This window comes from Xylocopa sonorina, chromosome 4 (genome assembly GCF_050948175.1).
Source record: "Xylocopa sonorina isolate GNS202 chromosome 4, iyXylSono1_principal, whole genome shotgun sequence".
Lineage (NCBI taxonomy): Eukaryota > Metazoa > Arthropoda > Insecta > Hymenoptera > Apidae > Xylocopa > Xylocopa sonorina.
The window spans coordinates 4,321,441-4,344,446 of NC_135196.1; the positions used below are offsets into that span (position 1 = coordinate 4,321,441).

At 37.4% G+C, this 23,006-nt stretch overlaps 5 protein-coding genes across 5 annotated transcripts in view; 2 read left to right on the forward strand and 3 right to left on the reverse strand.

The window, feature by feature from the left end:
- Positions 1 to 23,006, reverse strand: part of LOC143423257 (uncharacterized) — a 325,047-nt gene that overhangs the window by 295,965 nt on the left and 6,076 nt on the right. The window contains exons 2-3 of the mRNA XM_076894453.1: positions 20,906 to 21,287; positions 20,039 to 20,339 (exon numbers count right to left, since the gene is read on the reverse strand). Coding sequence (XP_076750568.1) covers positions 20,214 to 20,339; positions 20,906 to 21,287 — 508 coding nt within the window. The 3' untranslated portion in view covers positions 20,039 to 20,213. The remainder of the gene's footprint in view (positions 1 to 20,038; positions 20,340 to 20,905; positions 21,288 to 23,006) is intronic.
- Positions 379 to 2,912, reverse strand: LOC143423261 (uncharacterized). Its single transcript, XM_076894464.1, has 5 exons — positions 2,766 to 2,912; positions 1,162 to 2,416; positions 929 to 1,083; positions 659 to 843; positions 379 to 569 (listed from the first exon to the last, which is right to left on the reverse strand). Exons 1-5 carry the CDS (start codon positions 2,876 to 2,878, stop codon positions 397 to 399), a joined length of 1,881 nt encoding a protein of 626 aa, XP_076750579.1. The 5' UTR covers positions 2,879 to 2,912; the 3' UTR covers positions 379 to 396.
- Positions 4,306 to 14,996, forward strand: Vdup1 (arrestin family protein Vdup1). The gene is made up of 6 exons (XM_076894477.1): positions 4,306 to 4,574; positions 5,950 to 6,074; positions 8,180 to 8,397; positions 12,004 to 12,150; positions 12,661 to 12,882; positions 14,591 to 14,996. The coding sequence occupies exons 1-6, from the start codon at positions 4,462 to 4,464 to the stop codon at positions 14,780 to 14,782; spliced, it is 1,017 nt and encodes a 338-aa protein (XP_076750592.1). The 5' UTR covers positions 4,306 to 4,461; the 3' UTR covers positions 14,783 to 14,996.
- Positions 15,380 to 17,060, reverse strand: LOC143423273 (UPF0235 protein C15orf40 homolog). The gene is made up of 4 exons (XM_076894483.1): positions 16,812 to 17,060; positions 16,001 to 16,091; positions 15,791 to 15,918; positions 15,380 to 15,716 (listed from the first exon to the last, which is right to left on the reverse strand). Exons 1-4 carry the CDS (start codon positions 16,935 to 16,937, stop codon positions 15,627 to 15,629), a joined length of 435 nt encoding a protein of 144 aa, XP_076750598.1. The 5' UTR covers positions 16,938 to 17,060; the 3' UTR covers positions 15,380 to 15,626.
- Positions 16,627 to 19,546, forward strand: LOC143423270 (coiled-coil domain-containing protein 124). Its single transcript, XM_076894480.1, has 4 exons — positions 16,627 to 16,781; positions 17,578 to 17,742; positions 17,833 to 18,101; positions 19,182 to 19,546. Exons 2-4 carry the CDS (start codon positions 17,584 to 17,586, stop codon positions 19,378 to 19,380), a joined length of 627 nt encoding a protein of 208 aa, XP_076750595.1. The 5' UTR covers positions 16,627 to 16,781; positions 17,578 to 17,583; the 3' UTR covers positions 19,381 to 19,546.

The window sequence follows — 23,006 nt, forward strand, 5'->3', positions numbered from 1 at the left end:
TTGCATCAAACCGAGACCGGTGGCAGACAGGCGCCAGTGCCGTTCTCGCGTTCCTCCAGTTTTCTGGAACGAATATCGATTTCGCAGTTTTGATAATCCCCGCGATTCACTGCCGTCGGTGATTCATATTTCACGGACGGCTACGTGCATATTTGTTTGCGTACCGTACTCGCGTGACTCGTGCTCGGAGAAGTACTGACAAATAGCTGTCGGTATTTTTAACGTTCATCTGGCATGCGTGATTCCAGGTGATACGGAGAATTATTAAGGGCAACAGTGAAGAATGATTAATAACAAAGAGAGGATATTTATTAAGCGATTGTTTGGTTAACGACTCAAACGTATCGTTAATTGCGCCGTAGACGCGACACGTGTAAAATAAAAAAGGTATACATTTTACATGTCCGAAGTGCTCCATTTGTAAGCTTCTTCTTGGCGAGCTACTTTCGCATTTTGCGCTTCGAACCATCGTTTCTCGTATCCATTACTTCTGTCGACCCCATCCCATCTGTGACCTGGTCTGATACCAAATCGATTTGGCATATACGATCCCTCGTAAGTTGGTCGATCTGAAAATACGCATAATTATAAATTAATTAAAGTATGATCGTAAACATTAATATTTTTATTTCTAAAATGTAGAATGCTGGAATAATACCTGGCTGTCTCTTCCCCTCCTTTACTTGTTTCTGTTTGATGTATTCCAACATAGGATCACCCTCTCTTTCTTGTTCCCTGAGCCTTTTGTCCAAATCAGCGTCATCTGCATACCTAGCTAGAGGTTTGCTCATCTCGTAAAGATCGTCCTTCAATTTTTCTTCACGGTCCTCAACTTGCTTTAAGCTAATGTAAAATAAAATTTTTACAATTCTTGCTGCAGACGATAAATTTTTATTTTATTATTCTATTAAATTAAATTTAATCTTACCCTCTTCCCCATTTAGAATACTTTTCGTCCAATTCCGCTTGCCGCTTTTGTTTCTCACGTTCTACCGCTGCCTCTGCTTCCAAGTTACGTTTTTTACCAGTTTTTGTATCGCGTACGACCGCAGCTTGACCAACTCCCGTAACATCTTTGCTAAGCTAAAAAGAAGACGCGGTTTTATAATTTTGCTACAAAATAAACAATACAGAGGAAAGAAGTCCAATCTCTTCGATTACCTTGCTGAAGTGTTCAGCCTCCCGTTTCTTATGTGCCTCCGTTTCCTCTCGCAATGCTGCAGCGTTTTGCAATCCTGCCGTTTTACCATCCAACGTTTTCTTCATTCGTTGTTCATTATCTCCTTCATCCATTTCGTCGGTACTTCTATGTTTCGATTTTGTTTCCTTATTGTATGAGTCCTCTCTATGTGAACGATGTTTATGCTGATGATTATGTTTATTGCTCGATTTATATTTATAAGAATCATCTTTAAATCTGCTGTGACTTGTATCCATATTTCTATTCTTCTTACTAGGTGGACTGATATCCAGATCATAATGCCTTCTGTCTGATTTAAAACTGTTTTCAAAATGTTTGTGATTTTTATCCCTTTCTGTCTTTTCATCCCTGTATTTGTGTTGCCTCGATTGACTTACTTTATTGCCTTTATATGAATCTTTATGTGCTTTACCTTGTCTTGGTGGACTCAGGTCTGATTCATTATTTCTATATCTGTCTTTAGAACTCATATGAACATTAACATTCGTTTCATGCTTTTTTCTAGGTGGACTAAGATCAGAATCAGAATTTCTTGTTCTATGTTTATGCTTTTTACTTTTCCTTGGTGGACTTAAGTCTGAGTCATAATTTTTATTTTTTCTATTTCTTGGTGGACTTAAATCTGAATCAGAATCTTCTTTATTCCTTCCAGAATTCCCATCTGGGTTGGATTCTTTTCTACTTCTTCTAGGAGGACTTAAATCAGAATCATCCGATACTTTCTGCTTCCTTTTTGTTTTTGTCTTAATTTTATGATGTGCATTATCTATCTCATAACTCTCGTTATTGTCGCTATTGTTTCGTGCAACCTTATGCCTTTTAGATTTTAATCTAGATGGGCTTAGATCACTATCCTCGTCTCTTCTCGATGCTCTACTAGTTTCACTCTTTTGCTTCTTATGTGTTCTTGGAGGAGACAAATCATCGTCCGAATATTTCTTTTGTTTCTTTGGTGGACTCAAATCACGTTCGGAAACATTTTTAACGTGTTTGTACTGATTAGTCTCTCTGTCTACGCTAGTAACAGTTAAATCACCGCCTTCGTCGTCAGCTATAATTTTCCATCTTCTTCTATCTGTGAAATCAACCGGTCCGCGTTCGTCCACTACACCAGCAATCTGTGGTGCATCTTCCGCATCGATGAAAATATCGAACTCATTCTGTTCCATTGGTCTCATATTCTTCAGGTCTATGTCATCATCAATGATCTTTACTCTGCAAAACACATCTCAAAATTTGTTCAAAGAAACAGATAATCTCTGTAAATAGTTTATTACTCTCTAAAGTCGTTAGAAATCGGCCATCGATTTTACAAATTGGTTTGAAAACACGGTATCCCTTTCTCATGTTTAAATATACCTTCCGTGTTATTGCAAACACCGAATTAAAGAAACGACAATAAATAAATGATATTACTTTAATGTACATCGCATTTTCAAATATTCAAAATGTTTCAATCGATATTTCCAGGAAGACGTGCGAAACGATTACTATAACCTAAAACACAAGAGTTCCCTGTTGATACTGTCGAAGCGAGCTACAATATTTGTAAATTAAAGCATACGTTCTGGTCCCGAGTTTCATCTTCTTCTTTTTCTTTTTCCTCTTCTCGTCGCCATGGCCCGAGGCTAGATATTTTTTCAAATATTCCTTCTGATTTATAACTTTCTTCTCCATAACGCCACGTACGACACTCTCGTTACGAGCGCTGGCGGGCAACTGAGTGCGCGCTGTTCAAACGCTTCCTCCCGCTTTCGCGAGAGGGCATTGTATTTCCTATTCGAATGTTTCAAAGATAATTCGTTTCGAAATTCGAATATTTATTATGTCATCGCTTTTTTTTAAAGTAGTAATAAAACTTAAAGATAAGTACAGTTTGAAACTTTATTAATGCTATTTAATATATTAAAACCTCTAGTTTTCTGCTTACGTACTTCTCTTCTGAACCAATCTTGACGCAACGTGCAAGTAAAAGAAGTTTATAGTTCTTTTAAGTGTATACTTCGAAATTACATGATAGAATTCGTTTAATTTACAATCTATATGCCATTATTACATGTTCTAAAAATTCACACACAGTCATAAACAATTTATAAGTATAGCCAAAGAAATAAACCTGAAATAGAATTCATGTGTTTTTCTAAATTACTTAAGTCTTAAATAAATATATAAACATTCACAATGTTATTATTCGTCTAATTCAAAATTCTAAGCAATTTTATCCAAACTAAAAAAACAAATACAATATGAGATTTATCTCAAAATGAATGGTACAAGCATATCGCGCGACAATCGCAGAATTTTAGAGGCCAGTACGGAGACAACGGATCTAAATAGTTGGCATAATAGGAGGATCCGGTGCGTATCAGCAGTGGACCGTGCGCATTAAAACGAGCGTTTAGTTATCGAGCATCCTCTGAAAATCTTTCCACGTTCGCTTTAATGGACGCGCATTATACGCGCGGGGAGTAATTTCCATCGAGCGGCTGGTTTCCCCGGTTAAAATTGCCGCAGCGCAGCGACGTTATCGGCGGAGCGGATCTGGGCATGGGTTACGATCCACGGTGCACCGTGGCAAGCGAACCATATCGACTTTATTCATTGACTGCGAGCGTGGAGTCCGCTTAGCGAGGTGATACACGGCAAAATCGAGACGATCTAATCCGGACTCGATGCAGGAGAGCCTGGATGCGGCACACCATTGGTCGAAGGAGGAAAGCAGGTAATCGTCGTCGGACGGAGGTGGGAACGAAACGGCACGAGGTAGGGGAGCGAAAGTGAACACAGCTCCAAGAATGGGCAGGAAGAGACGGGCTCCTTCGGCCTGTGGCTGAAACTTTGACGGATAATAAAGCGTAGGCGCTTCTCACTATCAACGTTACCGCCGTGGTGCACGTAGCCCTCGTTCATTCTGTCGTACAAGCGAAATCGATCGCTCTGTGGCACGCGAAAAATGAGAAGAGTGTGCGAAGACGCGTACTCGCCGTCGAGAAAACTCCGCTCGGCCGTGTGACTCGCTCACCGCGTTCCAAAGTGGGAAACGTAGCCTGTGCAAGGTTACGAGCGTGCTCCGTTCCCGCGATCCGTTGTTGTGCGACCAGTGATTCCAACCGACATGCACGCGGCCCCCGCTGAAAAGAATTTCGTGCTCGCGACAAGTCGGTGCATAATCAGTTAGCCGCGCGTAGCCGTCCTGACGTGAGCCGTCCACCCGTCCTCGTCGTCGATCCTTCTTCAGCGCGCCTCCTCACACTGGGACCATGACGCGAAAGCTGAGCAAGTTTCTCATACTTTTCGACAACACCAACCTGTTGTACTTCCCAGGCCACTTTCTGTCCGGACGTGTGCTTATCGAGCTGGACGATGAGGCTTAGTAAGTATACGCGAGCGATCCCGCCAAACTTCACGCACAAGTTCCATCGTACACTGTTGCAGAAGGTGTTGGCGTGTACGCGTGCTACGTTCGACGCTTTTTTTAATCGTTTTACATTTCATAGCGCTATTTATATGGCCACTCTGCAACCACTGTAACCGATGGAGTAACTCTAAGTGGTGTGGAAGAGACATTTTTGTCTGAAGACGTACTTGGAGTTAAACGAGCGTGTAAATTGTTGGATTAGACGCGATGATGGGTGATGCTTTTTGTGGCACTTTGTATACTTAAGAAATTGTTTAGGAGGATATGTAGTGTAATGGTATAATATAATAGTTGGATGAGTAGTAAGGTAACTGTTTAATAAGAATTTACTTGATGAGTATCAAGGGTACGTCATTATGGTGACGACAATATTCTTAATCATTAAAACGTCTATGAGAGGCTATAAATAGAAAACGAATTCGATTGAATTTAGAAGACTGTCGCGTCTTGATATTCTCGGCGCTTATGAGACATCTGAAAGCGCGAGAAAGTGCGTGGATTACGTCGAATAAATGCGTTCCATTTGGTTTTACCTTAAATCGCGACTAGCCCGCGTAACGCGTCTTCCATTGTGACTGCGGATGGCAAATAACTTTCACAATGTAAATTGCGGTACGTCGAACGATAGCAGCGCGGTTGACTAAACGGGTAATTGAAATAAATTTACATAATACACGCATACCTTGCAACACGCACCGTCTCATTCGCGATGCGCGAGTCGAATGCATTTAAATGCGATTATTAGATAGAAAGTAAAATTTTTTCACTCTGTCAGATATAATTGGTCGCGCTGTGCGAAACGGTTTCCCGTTAACGCGCGGTGAGCTTCTTCCACTGTGATCGTTAATTACATCCAGCACCTCTACAATGTTACCTCAACGTGCATCTCTGTTTTAAAAGTGTCAACGCGACTTCAAACCGCTTTCTAGAAAGCGCGATAATTAAGATATTTACATGTAGTAGGATCAATTTCTCAAGCCTTCAATCGCTCCATTATTAATTACCTTTTGTATCACCAACGAGCGCCATAGATTCTGCAATAAATTATGTATGCAATAAATTTCACTTACTATTAACGAGACATTAATTAGAACTTCCATATTTTAAATATTAATACTTTTCTTATATTCTTATATTCTACATTCTGACATGTTAAGTTTGCTTCAACTTTGGTCAAGTTTGGACACCGTTCATTATTCCCAATAGCGTAATACTGTGATTTAAAGCTTTCGTGGTGACGATAAATTTGTTCAGTATCACGAATGTAATTACATTTACCAAATTTATTGTATCGATACGGTGTAATAACGTTCGTTTGGTGATGTCGCAGCGTTTCAGGGCTACATTTCCACGTGATCGGCGAAGGAGTGGTGCGTGTGCGGAGTCAACGTGCCGAGAGGGTGTACGACAAAGAAAACTATATCGATTTTCGTATGAGATTACTGGGCGAGCCAGGTAATGAAAAGGAATTACATTACGGTACATCCGACGTAGCCATTAAGACGAAACGGACACAATGTAGTTCAGATAATCAGTCTTGATTGATAAGTCCGCGACCAAGACGATATTGACACGTTCGCGAGCAGTAAAAATCTCAGTGAGCTACAAAAATCGATTATAAGTGCGATTTTAAGTACACAGAGAAAAGATAGTATCAAATTTTTAAATACAGAGAAAGATAAAGTGATATGAAAATACTGAATAAATCAGTTAGTTATTGCTTTAAAATACATATTAATTGCGAAAATGTAAAAGTAAACGAATGATTGGCCTTAAGATTTGAATATGACATTCACGTCAATCTTCATCGCAGTGAAAATGAAATGATATTGACATTCACGTACGCGAACGTGTTAATAAAATGTCTCACGTTGTGCTATCGACTAAGATCAGGTCATAACGTATGAAATGTCTTTTTGATTGTTTGTCGCCTTTTTGGTCTGTTGTACCAAAAATAAAAAAATATTATTTTAACGCGAGATATTGGAAATTCTTCCTTATATTTTTTTAAATACAATTTCTCTGTAACGAACACGCATGTTTCGCGAATGATATTAAAAGTTCGATTTATATTCGTTTAGTTATCATTTCTGGAGGATAAAGTACTTCTAAACTAAGAAACAATATAAAATACGTCCTCTGATTTCGAAAATTTCAGACATTTTGTATGTTAGGATCGAATAATTAAATGTAGAGTTCGAGTAATTATTACCAAGTTATCGAATAAATGGAACTTTAGATGATAGTCTTTTTTATCGTGTATTCGATATGGAGGAGAAAGGATTTGTCGATGATTTCATTAGTTTATAATTATCGTGATATATATATCATTTTGTTCAGATGTTACGAGATAATTTAATCGTACAATGTTACCGTCACGAATGAAGTTCATTGTTATATTTAACACAGAACTTCATTTAAACATTAATTCAAGAGATAGTTGAACAAATAGCTTCACTCGAGAGATGAAGTCATAAGAATAATAAAGAGATTACATATAAACGTTTGTTTTCTGAGATCTTATTTCCAAGTCATATGTTCGCTCCATTCAGAAATGGAAATTAATTTCCAAGATAAGATTCGATGCTCCATAAATCACAATATTTCAGCTGTATTTTTCTGTCTTTCAGTATAAAAACTCTAACTATTTGCAGATATTTTTATGATAACAATAAGTCTAATTAAAAACAAGAGGTAAACGAGTTGAATTAATCAATTTGATCGACCAGTTCTTCTCCTCGTAAAATATTTCAAATAATATTATTTGTCGCTCTAAGAGTGTTCGTATACGAGCATATAAACAAAAATAAACCAATGAGAGTACATCAAATATTTTATCGCAAAATGTTGATAATTCTCCTGCGATACTAACATATCCAAAGTATATCAATACATCTGAATCTAAACTCAATATTTCCTATACAAAATACATAAAACACTAAGTCAATATCCACAAAAAACCAGCCTTCTACAAATTCCATCGTATCACAACAAAAAAAGATAATCGTACTAACATTTAATTATTCATGCCGTTTAGAAATTAACATATTTGATCAACAAACCAACAATATCTACATATTACCACATCCAAAATAAACTATAGCAACTTAAAACAAAAAGAAGAAAATTGAAATTCACTTGACAATGCTCTCGTATACAAACGCTCTCGACCAGTTAACTGCGTTCGACATACACAAGCATAATTATTAACTCTTCATCGACCAAAAAACGAAATCCCTCCTCGTTTCGCTTTATCGTGTCCACAAAATCTACAATAAAATCGTCTACCCTACGTTCCACGTGAATACCAGTCGTAGCTCGATCCGATTAGGCGCTCGATAAACAACATTTCCAACAAAATCCCGCAGTTAACTGGTGAACATCGTGCAACGTCCTTAAAGACCATCAGCATTCGAATTCCATATCCGAACGCTGGTACCGCGTACGAAAAATTCGTCTCCGCGCGAAGAACGGCGCACCTGCGCGTGTCCGCGCGTCGCATGACAATGTGAAAACTGTTCTTCTTCGTTCTTTGTTGCGCGCACGGCACCGGAATCCAGGCGAGGGGCCATCGTTGCTATCGCCAGGTATCCACAGCTTTCCATTCAAATTAGGCCTGCCACTGGGCCTGCCGTCCACTTTCCTGGGTAAACACGGCTGGGTGCAATACTACTGCAAGGCTGCGCTGCGCGAGCCTGGCGGGCTCACGCACAAGAACCAGCAGGTCTTCATCGTGATGAACCCGATCGATTTGAACCTGGAACCGCCGATCCTGGCCGTGAGTATTCCTCTCTCGTATCGTAAACGCGATTATCCTTGAATTATGGATGCGCAGACGTATTCTTTCGTATTTATACGTTCCCTTATTAGAAAGCGACGGGGAGCTCGAATGAAGAAGACGCGATTGTCTTGGACCACGGTGTTCCCATCGTTAGGTTAGGGTTATTATATGCGCCGCGGTTCGAACGAGACGCCCCTTTGTCAGGAACGGAAGCTGCCTCTGTTAATAGACGCGTTTGCTCGCACCGTGGTTGCTGTTTAATTAGTGAAACAGCTCGAGGTACCGATGCGTCGATTATTAAAATGTAAACATCCGGGAAATCGTTGTTAGACGGTCTTGCGGGATTGGTTGGGAGTTATCGGTGCCCCTGGGAGAGAGACGTAGCCTGGTGGATCGATGTACGCCTGCGTGTGGGAATTGTATGAAATGAAACGTGTACAGATAGTTTTCTCAAGTGTTTTTCAAAGTATATCGAATAGAAAGAGAATATTGTTACACGTGTACAGGTGTTTTGTAAAATTTCAGTTACGATAGATTCGTAGGTAAAATCATATTTTATGCATGTTTCATTTATTCATCTACTAATTTGGAATATTGTGGTTGATATTAAAGGAGGGATATCGCGGTTTGTAACAACCGTTCTTAATTTAATTACTCCCTGCAACCATGTTCACATTGCCCGCCGTGTTTGCGCTTTCAATTTGTTCCAATTGCATCGTTTTAATTAATTGATAATCAGTTGAAAACATATGCTATGGACGTGAAACATTCCAATTGAAAGTAAACAATTTTTCTACAAATTACACAGAAGTTATAAGTGGTGCGATCGAGTAGGAATGATAATCCTTTTACGTACCAAAATGAAGATCGAAAAAAAAAGATAGAAAATACATTTCTCAGAATATAAACATTCAGAGAGCATTCGAGTAAAGTGAATATTAATATTAATATCGTAGTGCGATATGAAGAGCGTAATGTCTTCAATAAAATGGCTGTCTTCAATCGAATTAATGTCCGTTTACGCGTAAACGAGCAGCATTCGAATTTACGGCGGGCAACGATCGCGGTTATTTCGAACATCGCTGGACGGCTTACACTTCACACGGAGCGTGCAATTATGCAGGCGAACACTGACACGCGCATCCTAAATCGCGAGGCATTGCCGGTCGGTTGATTTTATTGCGATTGCGATTACCCTAAACGCGGCGGCGCACACGTAACGATTTAATTTGCAGTCTCGTTGCACGCGACACGCCCGTTTGCTTTTCCATTTAATCATCGTACGAACGATCGCTCTAACGAGAGAAACGTCTCTATCCGCGAACGAATCGTCGCTAAACAGAAAAAGAAAATTGCATTCTCCGCAGAGTGATTAGAAATTGCTCTCTCGATCGCCTGTCGATCGTTGAAAGTCTAATAAAGCGGTGTGGAACGATACGGTGGTTATCGCTCGAGTTATCGCTGGAATTATGCGAACGTTAAATGCAATAACAGAGAAATTAGTCACAGTCAGATTGCAGTGATATGCTCGTTCCACGAACGATTTAACAAGAAAATCGACGATGAGACTTGTTGGCTGGCTCTCGATTAAAAACAGGGACGTTTTTTCACGCACGCTTTCTTTCTTCTGCATGCCATTACGAGGATACCTCGTATCCCCGGGGTTTTAGCATAACCGAGTTCTGGATAGTGGTCACTAACCTGTGAAGAAAGCGATCGCGATTTTTGTAATTACGCTGTCTCTTCTTCTTTTATTCCCTGTGTCGAAAATTTTGAATCTTGTAACCTTTTCTGGTTGACAACAAGAAATTTTTCTTTCATTTTCCATTTTCTTGCTTTGAATTGATTTATTTATATGCAATTTGTGTTCTCGTGCTCAGAACAAATTAGTTATCGAATTTTTGTTATGAGATGATAGCGTTTATCATGAAATACTTGATTATTTGTCTCGTAGAAATTTATATAAATTGTATAAAATCTGAAGCTTTAGCTTTTATTCCGTTCCAATTTCTTAAAGAGCAAATGCTACACAAATGCTGGCAAAGTACTTGCGAAGAAGTTAATTAAATTGCATTCTGCAATTTAAAAAGTCTAATTTTAACTCTCGTCTGTCTTTCAAAAGTGATTAAAAAGCATAGAAAATCTAGGAAAACGTGTACAACCTACACATTTACATTCACTTAACGTTTTTATGTATTCACCCGTTACCACTTTTTCATTAGCTATTCTAACCCGTCCAAACACATGCAAAGTTATTCGAGGCATCGAATTGCAGAGGACGATGCGTTTCTTTAAATGAAAAAAATTTCTTCAGTCTCGTTTACGCGTATCGGCTAAGGAAATAGCGTCCGTTTAGGCAGAGGTTTCACAGCGGGTTTTGTGGGAAGCGGTTCTTGTTTACGCAGCCGTAGAAGCACATTCACATCATACCGAATAACATGTAACAAGATAATTATTACGTGGACACGTGACATTCAGCATCGAACGCGACCGCATTGTTGATTCAACTGTACGTTCGCATTCATTGCACACGCCTTGCATTGCATAATCGAGAAGTCTCGAAGTGATAGCTGATAGAATTGATCTCCTGCTCCCTGTGTGGTTGTGCGTCCACGTGAAACTTGGAGATCTTGGGATTGCAAAAGAATGAGGTATTAGTTGCTTAGGAAATATCCGGAGCAGTCGTAGCCGCATACTTCTGTCACGGTTATGTGCTCGTTTCCCGTACAGATTAATTGATTACTTTTCAAATACGCCTTCATTATCGTTTTTTATTAATGTAAACTGTAACTTACAATTAATATAAATTATAATCAAGTTTCTTATATTACACAGTTCATGGTTTGTACGATATTTTGAAAATGTGTTTTTTATCATTATTTTCATGTTGAAATTGTTTGCAAAACAGGTAAATTGGAACGTTTTATACGTTCAGTTGAAAGGTAACGCGAGAAACCTTTTTGTCTGACTTTTTACGGCTAATGTTGAATCTAAACATTCCCACTGTTTTGCCTAAGTAGACGTTTATATGAGAGACACGTGTCTTAATTCAGAGTACAATTTCATCATCGATTTCTCCTTATTTTTTCGAATAAAATGCGTACGTTGACGCAACGAAATATAATATTTCTGAAATATATTGCAGTCATGGGAAATGAATACAGGTATACGTAATAAACGAAACGAAAGAATTTCACGGCTTTTTACATAATTGGTAAACTTTAACCAAATAAAAAGCCTCTTATTAAATCAATACAAAATTGACATAAAAATAATATGTGATTCATAACGCACCCTTTCATTAATTCCACACTCTCTAGAATCTCTGTAATGCTTGAAAAAAAACTGAAAAAAGTTTTAAATAAAATAAGACCATCCAAGCATACAAATTATTAAAAAAAACCTTTTCATACGCATGCAAAATACATTTTTGTGCGTTATTGTAATTGGAAATTTTTATGTACACAGAGAGCATACAATAAATCGAAGGAAACGTCAAAGAGGGGTTAGATTGGTGTTCGAAATCGAGATAAATTGAAAAGAAGTCGGCGCAATGAGAAGGTGAAAAGAGCGATTGTACGAAACGTGATTTCTTTTCGACAGCAACCGGCACGACAAGAAATCGAGCAACGCGTCGGAGTCTCTTGTGTCTCTGGAGGCCCTGTCTTGTGCAGGGTGAGTCTGGACAGAGGCGGATACGTACCCGGTGAAACTATCGGCATTTCAGCGACTGTCAGCAATCGGAGCAAGGTATGTATCGTGTTACAATTCGATGGCTAACTGAAAGAATTTCTATCGTGGAAACAGGGTCAGCTGAATCTGATACTATCGTATGCCTCTCGAGAGGTGAACATTTCCTCGATTCCAGCGAACTCTGAAACAGGTGGATGTAAAGTGTCAACGGTGTGGAAGTAATTTAGTTTCTAGAATAAAAAGTACAAAAACAATCGATATCGAGAATAATGAAATTCACCATTTCGCCAGAAGAAACAACAAAATAAATATAAACCTTGAATCTCTCATCTAATTCTTCCATCGCCATTCTCCGTTGCGTCTAATCGCAATTAACCCTGAAGCACGCGAACAATTTATTATCCACCTCAAATTGGAATAAGAAACGAAAAAAAAAAAAAGGAAAGGAAACGATTAGATTGATTGAATCGATTCGAGCGTTGCCACTGTTCTTGCGTTACCAGTGATGCAAGATCCATGTTTAAATAGTGTATACACAGAGTCGTCAGGATCGAAATGATTCAACAGGTGACGATGAAATCGACGAAGGCATCCTTGACCGAAACAATCCAGTACCTGTGTCGCGGCAAAGTGCTCGCGAGCGAGACGCGAGAGTTGGCCAGCGTTTCCAGAGGGAAAATCCGCCCTGGCGAGGGCGAGGAGTGGCTGAACGAGCAGATGTACGTACCACCCCTGCCGCCCACCAATCTGCGGGGGTGCCACCTCATCAACGTCCTTTACCACGTCTACGTGAGTAGAACCGCCGTTTCGAGCGGTTATTACGATAATTACGATCGTCCTACACTCGTTTCCCCCTCGCATCCCACCCCCTTTCTGCGGTCTCTCCCTTTTTTTTCTTCTTCCACCGCAAAGTAAACGCGCTCGAGGCTATTTACGGAAAGTACGGAGTTTCTTTTGTACGGCTGTTCCTTCCTTTCCTTTTTTTCCTGTCCTTCCCTCGATTAGGAGAGTACCACTCGCTTCGTTCGAGCGCACAGCTCGGAGAACGAATCTTTGCTTGCTCTTGGATTAATTTTAGAGATCAATCGAGCTTCCCTTTGGTTTGAGAAAATTAATACGCTGACGTGGTTTTTATTTTAGTTGGTTAATCGTACATCTTTTGTTTTTATATAATACGTTTTAGGGAAATAGTTACAGCGATATTCTCATGTTTCATAAATCTATACTGTGAAACTAGTAATGGTTTGATATAAAGTTTTAATGTTTGTCATCTTTTCGCAACAACCTTTTCATTTTCTATACTTTTGCTGTAATTTTGTTTTAGTCGACACTCATAGACACCCCTTTGTGAAATTAGTTTTTTAATGTCTACTATTATTTTTTACTCGCTGAGATGATTGTACACTTATTAAATTTATACTATTACAATTAACCACAAGGCGAAAGTAGATTCTCTATAAGGAAAGATCTACGACAGTTGCAGTCTGATTTTTATAAAGATTTTTGAAAGTACTCGCTGAAACCGCTGTGTATCCGTTGTTTCGGATCCAAACGATTAATATTCCCCTGATTTCCCTTGGTTTTATTGCTCCATAATGCGTTTTACAATTTTACAACAGAACGCGTACTGGCGATATACCACTTTCTAAACTTGATTTATTAAAAACTAGAGCAACAGAGGTTTTGCCGATTTCCATAGTAAAATATTGCGAGCCACGACACAAGACTTCCGTTTCCACGAAGCACGCGTATATCCAAGTTTCCTACATTTCGTTGGTCAACTTTCTCTACGGTACTACGCGATTCTTCCTGACCTTTCATGCCAAATGCATATTATCACCTTATGTCAAGGACCATAGACGTCGTGGTTGTAACGAGACATTGTAAATACTATTAGCCATGCCTTATTAGCACGTTACTGCTCGATACTTAAACGTGTCTGCAGATTTCATCATTTTTAAACGGAATGTAATTTCATTATAAAATTGCTGATATATTATTATTATTACAGCTTTTATATAATAAAATAAAATTTTCAACAGACAGTGTGGAATAACAGAATAAACATTCGTAGTCGTTAATAATTGTTTCACTGTTCAAGTTGTTTGAATTTTATGCTACGTGTTAAATAACGAAGATACGATTAGTAATACTATAGTAATTAATTCATCTGTACAGTGATATTAAAGTCCACTAGATAGGTGTATCGAAAAATATATGCTATTTGAAACAAGGAGTAGTTATCAAGGAAGTACAATACTTTTGGTCCCATTTGAATATATATAATAAATTCAACTTCTTCAGTGCATTTTAATTTCAAAATAATATTCTTGAAAATACTATAAACATGTCTCGAAAAAACAAGTGAAATTTCTAGAACCTACCACAATCCCATTTAACAAAACAGTCTTGAACCGATATAAACGCTTCAAGCTATACAATCACGCTACTTAAAATTAAAATTAAGGAACGACCGTTTTTTTTATTTTATTTACAGTTCGTAATAAGTCCAAAGAGTTTGGACAAAGAGATCAAGCTGCAGATACCAATCGTGCTGGCCACGTACCCCTTGAGACAGGAGGGTGCACCAGCGGGGACCGCGCCTTCGAAAAGGGGCGCGCATTACCCGTCAACCTTGCCAATATTTCGGCCCTGGTTGGACGACAAAGCTTTCGAGATACAGGAGTGAAGGTTCAATTAAACTTTCACGGACGACCTTAATGCATGGATGTGAACAATTTTCACAAATATCGTTTCAGTAACATCTGACGAGGGCCGCGGAATTGAAGTTTCGAAAAATTCCTCGGAATCTACGCGACAGAGGAGGAGAGAATTTATACGCTTACGTTATAACAATACTTATCTCGAATCGAATTTAACCAAAAGGAGTACAGATTTTGTAACTGTTTAATTAGAAAAAAAAATTGCAACGATGGACGCTAAATCTATGAACGAAGAAAAAGATGTATGAAATCTACCTACGAAAAATGGATGAAAGGAAATTATTTTTGCACCCCAACTCTAAATATTATATCTAATTAAATTTATTAGATACAGAACGCCTTTCGTAAAAGAAACCGCGAATCTAGATTCTTTAATTTAGATTGTTGTACCAAGTTTATTTATACTTTGTAAATGTCTACGATGACTTAGAAAATATTGTTTGCAATATTTTAAATATGTTGGAGCATATTTATAATGTTTAAAAAAGTATTGTAAATAATATTTTTTTAACGAAGAAATTAAGGTATATTAAAATATCGATGAATATATCGGATAAATGAACTCGTTAACGAGCATTATATATTTAATTGCCCTAATTAATGCTATTATTAACAAATTATTTAGACGCCGTAACATTTGTATATAAAAGGTTACATCTTTATTCTGTAAATTAGTTGAACATGTTTATATCGACATGATTGCCATATTTATGTACAGTAAATATGACTTATCAAAGTGGAACGATGAAAGTAAATAGCCATTACAATTATATTAATAAAATAAAAGTACGATCAATCGTTGCTGCGTCCTCAAGTTCCCATTTCTCCTCTCAGCTTATCCAAAACCTTCTCCGCTGTGGTACCAGACACTATTATAACTTTCTGTCGGCTTTTGGAACCCTAGAAAAGACGATCACCTGAAGAATAAAATAGAAAAAAAAATAGTAGAAACTTAGAACACGTATCGAACGAACTCTGTCCAACGACACGTCGGATTTTCTCATTCCCAATACGGATGCCAGGTATTTCACGAGTTCCGTATTTGCTTCACCTTCAACCGGAGGTGCGGATATTGCGACGCCTACCGCATCGTCGGAAATATCTACAATGGAATTCATACCTTCACGTATATCTCACGTTATCCTACTTTTAATCTCGCCTCAAAAGGTGCAACATGTTATCACCTGTTATATTATTATGCTTCGCGCCAGGCTTCGCCTGTACTTTTATAGTAACGTCCCCATTCTTGTTCACAGCTACGGGTCCCTTTGGTTCCTATCGAAATTCATCCACTTGTTCAAAAATTATTACAATTTTTAATGTATAATCGAAAGTGGACAAATTACGACTCATTCCCTAATTTTTAGGAGTTATATTAATCCAGATAGTTATTTTAGTCCAACAGTTGCGTTGGAATTCGTTAGAATTACCTTGCAATTGCTGAAAGATTGTAGTGGGTAATATTTTCTAAATTCTATTTTGAAATTTCGATCGCAACTCCCAACAGTTATCGCTAATCGTCCACGACATTAAATTCTTAAAGAGAAATGTCTTTTGCGTTCTCACGGAACTTAAAAATTCGATGCGCGGTGAAAATTGTTCTGATTTTATTTTAATTAGAAATGTAAGTATCAGTTGCTTCGCAGAAAACAGATATTTGATAATTATAATTTAACATTTATATTATTAATTACCCTATCGGGAAGGATAATTGTATTTGTATTTCTCTAACATTTTATTAAGAAGCGCGTGTACGCGTCATGCTAGATTCGAAAGTAATTGGCATCTTTTGAAAGGCATCTAGTGAATTTTAAAGGCAATGTTGCCATCCGTGAATTCACAAGCGACACCTACTCGTACCCGAATCTAAGTAGAAGGTGTATCATCGAAAATGTCATGTTATTTTCTTAATAGGTGATCAAATCCCGATCACGCTCCAAATCTTAATCCTCGCAACCGGAATCGGTAAGTCACGCTTCTCACTATCGCACTGACCTCGTTGACCGCTACTTTCTCGCTCTTTCCAGCTTTCTTTGACCTCTGTTTCGACATTTCGCGAGTATTCGTGATGTATCGCAAAATTTTGCTGCGCAGACACGCACTCTCGGAATACCACGTCATTTAGGATTTTCGAACCGCTCGCAACATAATCTCGACTTAAGTAAATGCAACTAAAAGTGATTACAATGATTCGTTAACCTCTCAACAAGTTTAGCTGTCCAACACGTCTGCGCACGTGTAGCACTATCGCCAACCGTTATCGCAATAAATTACTAGGCACCCGCGAATTATTCAAATATTTGATTTAGGTGGATCTTGGTCACGAATGTAGTACAGACATTTATAATTTCTAATGCGTGCGTTAAATGTAACAGTATAATATTAAATTGTAACATATGTCTCAGATATCCTTAATTCGAAACGACATTACAAATTCTTTGGTAGAATTAGTTATAATGAATATATGTTATATAAGAAAATTGTACGAAATAAAATATAGATTACTTTACTTTCTACATTCATTCAACTTATGTAGTACTAATTTTTGTTCGTATGGTCAATATTTTTAAACGAAGAAATAACAGAAAATACTTTTTAACTTTATTAAGTCCAGAATTTTATAAAAACAAGATTAAAAGTATTTTTCAATTGTTAGTAAATGTGCTTAGTAAATATGATATATTATATTAAAATAACTACTATACAAGATAATTATAATTGTTTATTGTTATATATCATAATTATAATTATGTTAAAATAGGTCAAAATGCCCAAGAAATTTGTTGGTGAGAATAGTAAGGCTGTTGCTGCCCGAGCAAGGAAAGCAGCAGCCAAAGAGGCTGAGAACACAAAGAAAGCTCTTGAAGCGGAAGAAAAAGCTTGGCAAGATGACGACAAACAGTTATTGAAGAAAAAGCAGAAACAGGTATCTAAATAATGTCTATTACATTTTATTAACTCTGTATTTTTTATGATAACTTTGTTGTTAATATTTTGATATTCTTTTATCCTATAGGAAGAGTTTGAGAAGAAACGGCAACAGCAATTAGAAAAGAAAGCAGAAGTGAAAGCTTTGCTCGAAAAGGAAATGGCTACTATTAAAGTAGGTGGAAAGCAGCCAGCAGCTAAAGTAACTAGAGCAGAAATAGTTGCTGTAACAGAAAAGCGAAATCAGGTGGCGATGAAGAAAAAAGAGGAAGAAAAACCAATTGAAGAAAATTTGAATAGGTTAACAATCGAAGGTGAAACTGCTCATGGTATCGACGAAGCTTTATCCGTCTTAAGGTAGGAATCATTTGATTGTTTTTAATAAAAGTAATAAATTAATTTATGCTAGTCATAATTACACAAGAATTAATTAATAAATAAATAACTGATCGCGTCTCTAAAGAGAATTCAAAGAAATAAAAAAGTATCCTTTTTATTTCTAATATAAACTTATAACAAAATTACGTACGATTTTTTGTAATTCGTAATATTTAAACTTCACATTTCACTTTTCTCAGTTTGTTGTCTGAGTTGAAGTACTTCTTATTTATATTTCTTTTCTACTTAACATAAAATATTTACTCACTATCAGAAGTCGGTGACTTTTTCCGTGCACTAATAATTACTAACCTTCCCACGCTTGTTTTCAAGTCATTCGCACTACTTAATCGTCGACTGATAACTCGTGGTATTTGACTGATACGCAGACACTAATTCTCTGTGAATCATACACCAGTTATAACTTTTTCCTCATAAGAATCAGATAAGAACGCAATTTTTTATAAAACCGTTTACGTTTAACATACACGTGACTCACCTAATGCAAGCGACTTAAAATGTATCAACAATGTTCCGTCAGCGATGTCACTTATCGTAAATTATTTCGAGACTAGTTAATTCTATAACGAGCTAACTAAAAGAAATGAATAATTTTCCAAGAAACGAATTACTGCACCGCGAACTATTGTAATTTAGTAAGAATATTATACTGAAATGATAGATTGGTGTCATGTCGCGACGCTTACTACCGAAAACCACGTGACTTTGCGAGAAGTCTTCGCGGAAGACATGGTTTACACCTGAAAGCCTTCTATTATCCCAAAAACACAAATAATATTATTATATTTGCGTCTCGAATATAACATAAATGGAACTATATTCACATATTGGTAAATATGCTTCTTATTTACCATATCATGCAACCATATTTACGATAAATGATAAATACCCCATGAATCTTCACCATCTTTTTTTTATATCAATATCCATCCTTTTTTAAAGCGTAAGAGAGAATAAAAAAAATAGTTTAATGCTCAGTGAGCAAATAATCGAATAAAATAATTTTCTCTATGGACGATTGTTACTTTTGTTTTACAGTACAAAAGAGTCAGAGATTGATCGTCATCCGGAGAAACGTGTGAAGGCCGCGTACGCCAGTTTCGAGGAGAGGATGATGCCCGTCATCAAGGAGCAAAACCCTACGCTCAGGTTAAGTCAATTAAAACAAATACTGAAGAAAGAGTGGATGAAATCCCCGGAAAATCCGTTAAATCAAAAGTTACTCCTAAATCGTTGATACGAGACCGTACACGGGCATAGAACCGATTAGATGGTTCCGGATGGAATACGTGGAGCACGACCCGAAAAATTGTAATCACAAACAAATCAAATAACTGTACACAATTTTATTGTAAACGAATAAGTTATACTTCGTTAGAATACATAAAATAACATTGTATAAATCATCTTTGGTATAACTTATGCGCTACTACATAGCCTCTACGTTGTATCTTACAATTTCATTTACAAAAACTTTCCGCCTGGGGGTTTCGTGGATTCGTACAGAACAACCTTAACGATCGTGTACACGTTTTGGCACAGTTACTACGTAGACTTATACAACTTTACATACGCGGATACATCTTCACGGTTATTTTTCCTGCGCGACGTTATAGATACAATTTTCGACGATGTTAGATAAAAAAAAATAGTTATAGAAGGAGACAAATTTTTGGTTACTTCATTGCAATCGTATAAAAGAATATTCTATACAAACGAATTTTCACCACTGTAAAATTTCAATTTATGTACAATAGATCTTTGTCTCGATAATTTCGATTTTTTTATTGCGCTGGCTAACCCTTTCAGTGGTGAGTAACTGCTAGAATTTATTTAAATTTATGTTTATTTAACATTTCATATCAATCACTTATTATTTAAAAAATTAAAAATACTCCTGTGCGTCTGTACCACTGAAAGGGTTAAAAACAAGGCACTATACTTGTCTATTGTGTACAATGAGCAAAATACCCGTACAAAGAACTTGATTTAAATATAATCTTACTACGTAATATGGTCCACGAAGTATTGTCCCTAATGTTAATACGTGAACCTATTTAAAACTTGGAGCTACCACTTCTTGTTCTTCCACAAGTCTATGAAACAGTGCACCATGTGATTCACTTGCTCCGGGCAATCAGTCATGGGGGTGTGACCAGCGGTCGGAATCGCCTCGAGGAAAGCTTTCATCATGGTCTAAAATATTAATATTAAACGTAACAATCGCATAAATACTGAAAACGAAATAAAGATTATTTTAAAATTATCTGGATGTATTCTGAGGAACTTATTGCAGTCAGAGATGGTCCTATAATAAAACCGATGAGAAATATTTTATTATATAAACTACGGCTTTTGCATTATACTTACGTACTTTTATCATCTTGAAAGTATTGCAATCGAACATCAATTTAAATAGTATTCCATTTTGGAACGTTAGTATAGAAATTGGAAAAAGTTCGCTTAACGAAAGCAACAAATCTGATAAGACACGGATTAAAAAGAAATACTCATTGCGAACAGAATAAAACGTGCATGTACAATTATATATATTACGTACATATACATACGAATTTCAAGAACTAAATATTTTTCAACATATTAAGATTGAAACTTTTCGAATAAAATTCAGAACGAATAACAACACTATCTTTCATTTCCATGGAACGATTATTTTTCCAGTGGAATCAACGACTTTTCGCGCGACAATTTTTACAATATCATTTAAATGTGCAGTCTGCTAGCCAGAAAAAAAATCGTACCCTTTCCATTTGGCATTCCTGCACGAGCGACACTTTGTTGTCCCTTAGACCGTGTATGAGGAGCGTTGGTGTGCATATCCTTCTATGGTACACGTAGTCTCCTTCCGGCCAAACCATGCCGTCCAAAACGTATTTCATGTGCGATGGCCACTGTTCCGGTGGTTCAGGGCCGCAATAAGGGTGTTGGCGACCCCTCGCGGAATATAGTATGTCTCTGTGAAGGCCACACATTAGGAAGGGCGCCAGGATGGCTCTGAGGCAACAGCGGCCGGTGCTTTCGGTGCTGGGTGCTGCTAAGGGCGTTGGTCCACCACCGGAAATCAGGACTAGCTGGTGGATACTGGTGTCGTACTTGCAGGCCAACGCGGCTGCGAAACTGCACCTGCAATTAACGGAAACCGATGCAATCGTCGATGCATTAATGACGAGTGCTTCGATTCTTTTTACGTCCTTCGTCTCAATCATTTTTAATTCTCTGCTTGGTCCTGTAAGTAGAAGGTGAATGTTTAACGTACTTAATGATCGAATCGAGTAATCACAAATTGTGGACACTGTTGTCACTGTATGTGTGCTCTATTTGATTTAGTGCACTTTTATGCAATATTCTGTTGAACTGCAGTTGTGGATATATTCATTCGCTAATTTAATAAGTGTGATTTATCATTATTCAATTATGAAGTGTTTTCAAATTATGTGTGTTTCCTTTGGTTTGATGTTGGGTTGTCTATGTTTAATACGCTTATTACTTGAGCTAAGATTTCGCATAATTGTATTTGTAGACTTTAATGCATGAAGAACGATATTTCTCCTTGAATTATCACCACGTGTGTACTTTTTTTGTTCGATCCTGAGTGAGTAAGCATTTAGTACGTTAGTTGACTCCGATTTATGCAGAAGCGTGTTCGACTGCAATCGATGGAAAGTTATGCAATTATCGGTTCGATGCATGTGTCTTTAAATCCTTTCTGTGTATAACAGTTAAATGAGAGAACGTAGAAATTTTATATTGGCACATTCTCATATTTTTCAATGAATTGCTTTTTTATGAGCTTCCACCTTTCACTTTCACGATTTTTATTAATCGTATTAATTATACCTCTCAAACTTTGTTGTAAAGTTTCTTTTCATTTATCGATGTCGAGTCACACTCGGCAAAGAATTACAAAATTTAAATTTCGTTCTTTCTGTTTATTCTCACTGTTCGCATTTCCTTATTTATTTATTTCTGTCTTCATACTCCATTTATTATCGTCGACTTAGCTCTTAAGTTTTGTTATAACTTATATTTATAGACCCTGCTGTATTTATTAATCAAGAACAATTGCAAGATTTTATAAATCATTGGACAGTTCTTACCACTGAGATATTACTTTAAAGACAGATGATAAACAACTGACTCGTCATTTTAAAACTCATTCATTCGGCACATAAAAATATTCCACACGCCTAACATTCGAAACCCTAATCATTGATTAGCTTTCAATAAAGATAATTTCATTATCCTTCGTTACATTTGTTTCTTTTTTGTCTCTTTAAACCGATGCAGGAGTCACGCTCGACAAAGGAACACTGCGAAGGGTTAACGAAACCCAGAAATTCCATTGAAGTTGGGCGCGGGTCGCGCAACGTCCACTCCCCAGGATAAATTCATGCCAGCCACGCGTTCACCTAACTCGTTGCCTCGATCAGATGTGGGATACGGTTGTTCAGTTTTCCGACTAAACCGAGGAACGGGCTATTGAACCTTGAATACGTGCCCCGGCAGCAGCCTACGTGTCGTGTCGCAATGTCGCGCGGGGAATTAATGGGACTCGCCTCGTTATTACTGCATCGTCTCGTGTAGGTCGTGATTGCTGACCAAGCGTCTGCGTTCGTTAACGATTCACACAACGAAAGCTTACGAAGGTATTGCCGATTGTTTTTATGGAATTACGTCACTTTTGTCGTCCACGTATTTCTGTACACGATCGACAGTATCTGTGTGAATGGATTTCAATAAAAATTTTATTCAAAAATCAGACGACGATGAAGAATTTAAGTTCGAGGTGGATACTTAATTTTTGCAAATTATAAATATATTATACTTCGAGTAACGATACTG

Coding starts and splice junctions, on each gene's coding strand:
- LOC143423261 (XM_076894464.1), bottom strand. CDS start 2,878: ATGGAGAAGAAAGTTATAAATCAGAAGGAATATTTGAAAAAATATCTA. Junction 844..928: donor TATTCTAAATGGGGAAGAGG/GTAAGATTAAAT, acceptor ATTTTACATTAG/CTTAAAGCAAGTTGAGGACC. Junction 570..658: donor GGAGGGGAAGAGACAGCCAG/GTATTATTCCAG, acceptor GCGTATTTTCAG/ATCGACCAACTTACGAGGGA.
- Vdup1 (XM_076894477.1), top strand. CDS start 4,462: ATGACGCGAAAGCTGAGCAAGTTTCTCATACTTTTCGACAACACCAAC. Junction 6,075..8,179: donor GAGATTACTGGGCGAGCCAG/GTAATGAAAAGG, acceptor ACCGGAATCCAG/GCGAGGGGCCATCGTTGCTA. Junction 8,398..12,003: donor TGGAACCGCCGATCCTGGCC/GTGAGTATTCCT, acceptor TCTTTTCGACAG/CAACCGGCACGACAAGAAAT.
- LOC143423273 (XM_076894483.1), bottom strand. CDS start 16,937: ATGACGTGGTATTCCGAGAGTGCGTGTCTGCGCAGCAAAATTTTGCGA. Junction 16,092..16,811: donor AGAAAGTAGCGGTCAACGAG/GTCAGTGCGATA, acceptor GAATTTCGATAG/GAACCAAAGGGACCCGTAGC. Junction 15,919..16,000: donor GAAGCATAATAATATAACAG/GTGATAACATGT, acceptor ATTCCATTGTAG/ATATTTCCGACGATGCGGTA.
- LOC143423270 (XM_076894480.1), top strand. CDS start 17,584: ATGCCCAAGAAATTTGTTGGTGAGAATAGTAAGGCTGTTGCTGCCCGA. Junction 17,743..17,832: donor TGAAGAAAAAGCAGAAACAG/GTATCTAAATAA, acceptor TTTATCCTATAG/GAAGAGTTTGAGAAGAAACG. Junction 18,102..19,181: donor GAAGCTTTATCCGTCTTAAG/GTAGGAATCATT, acceptor TTTGTTTTACAG/TACAAAAGAGTCAGAGATTG.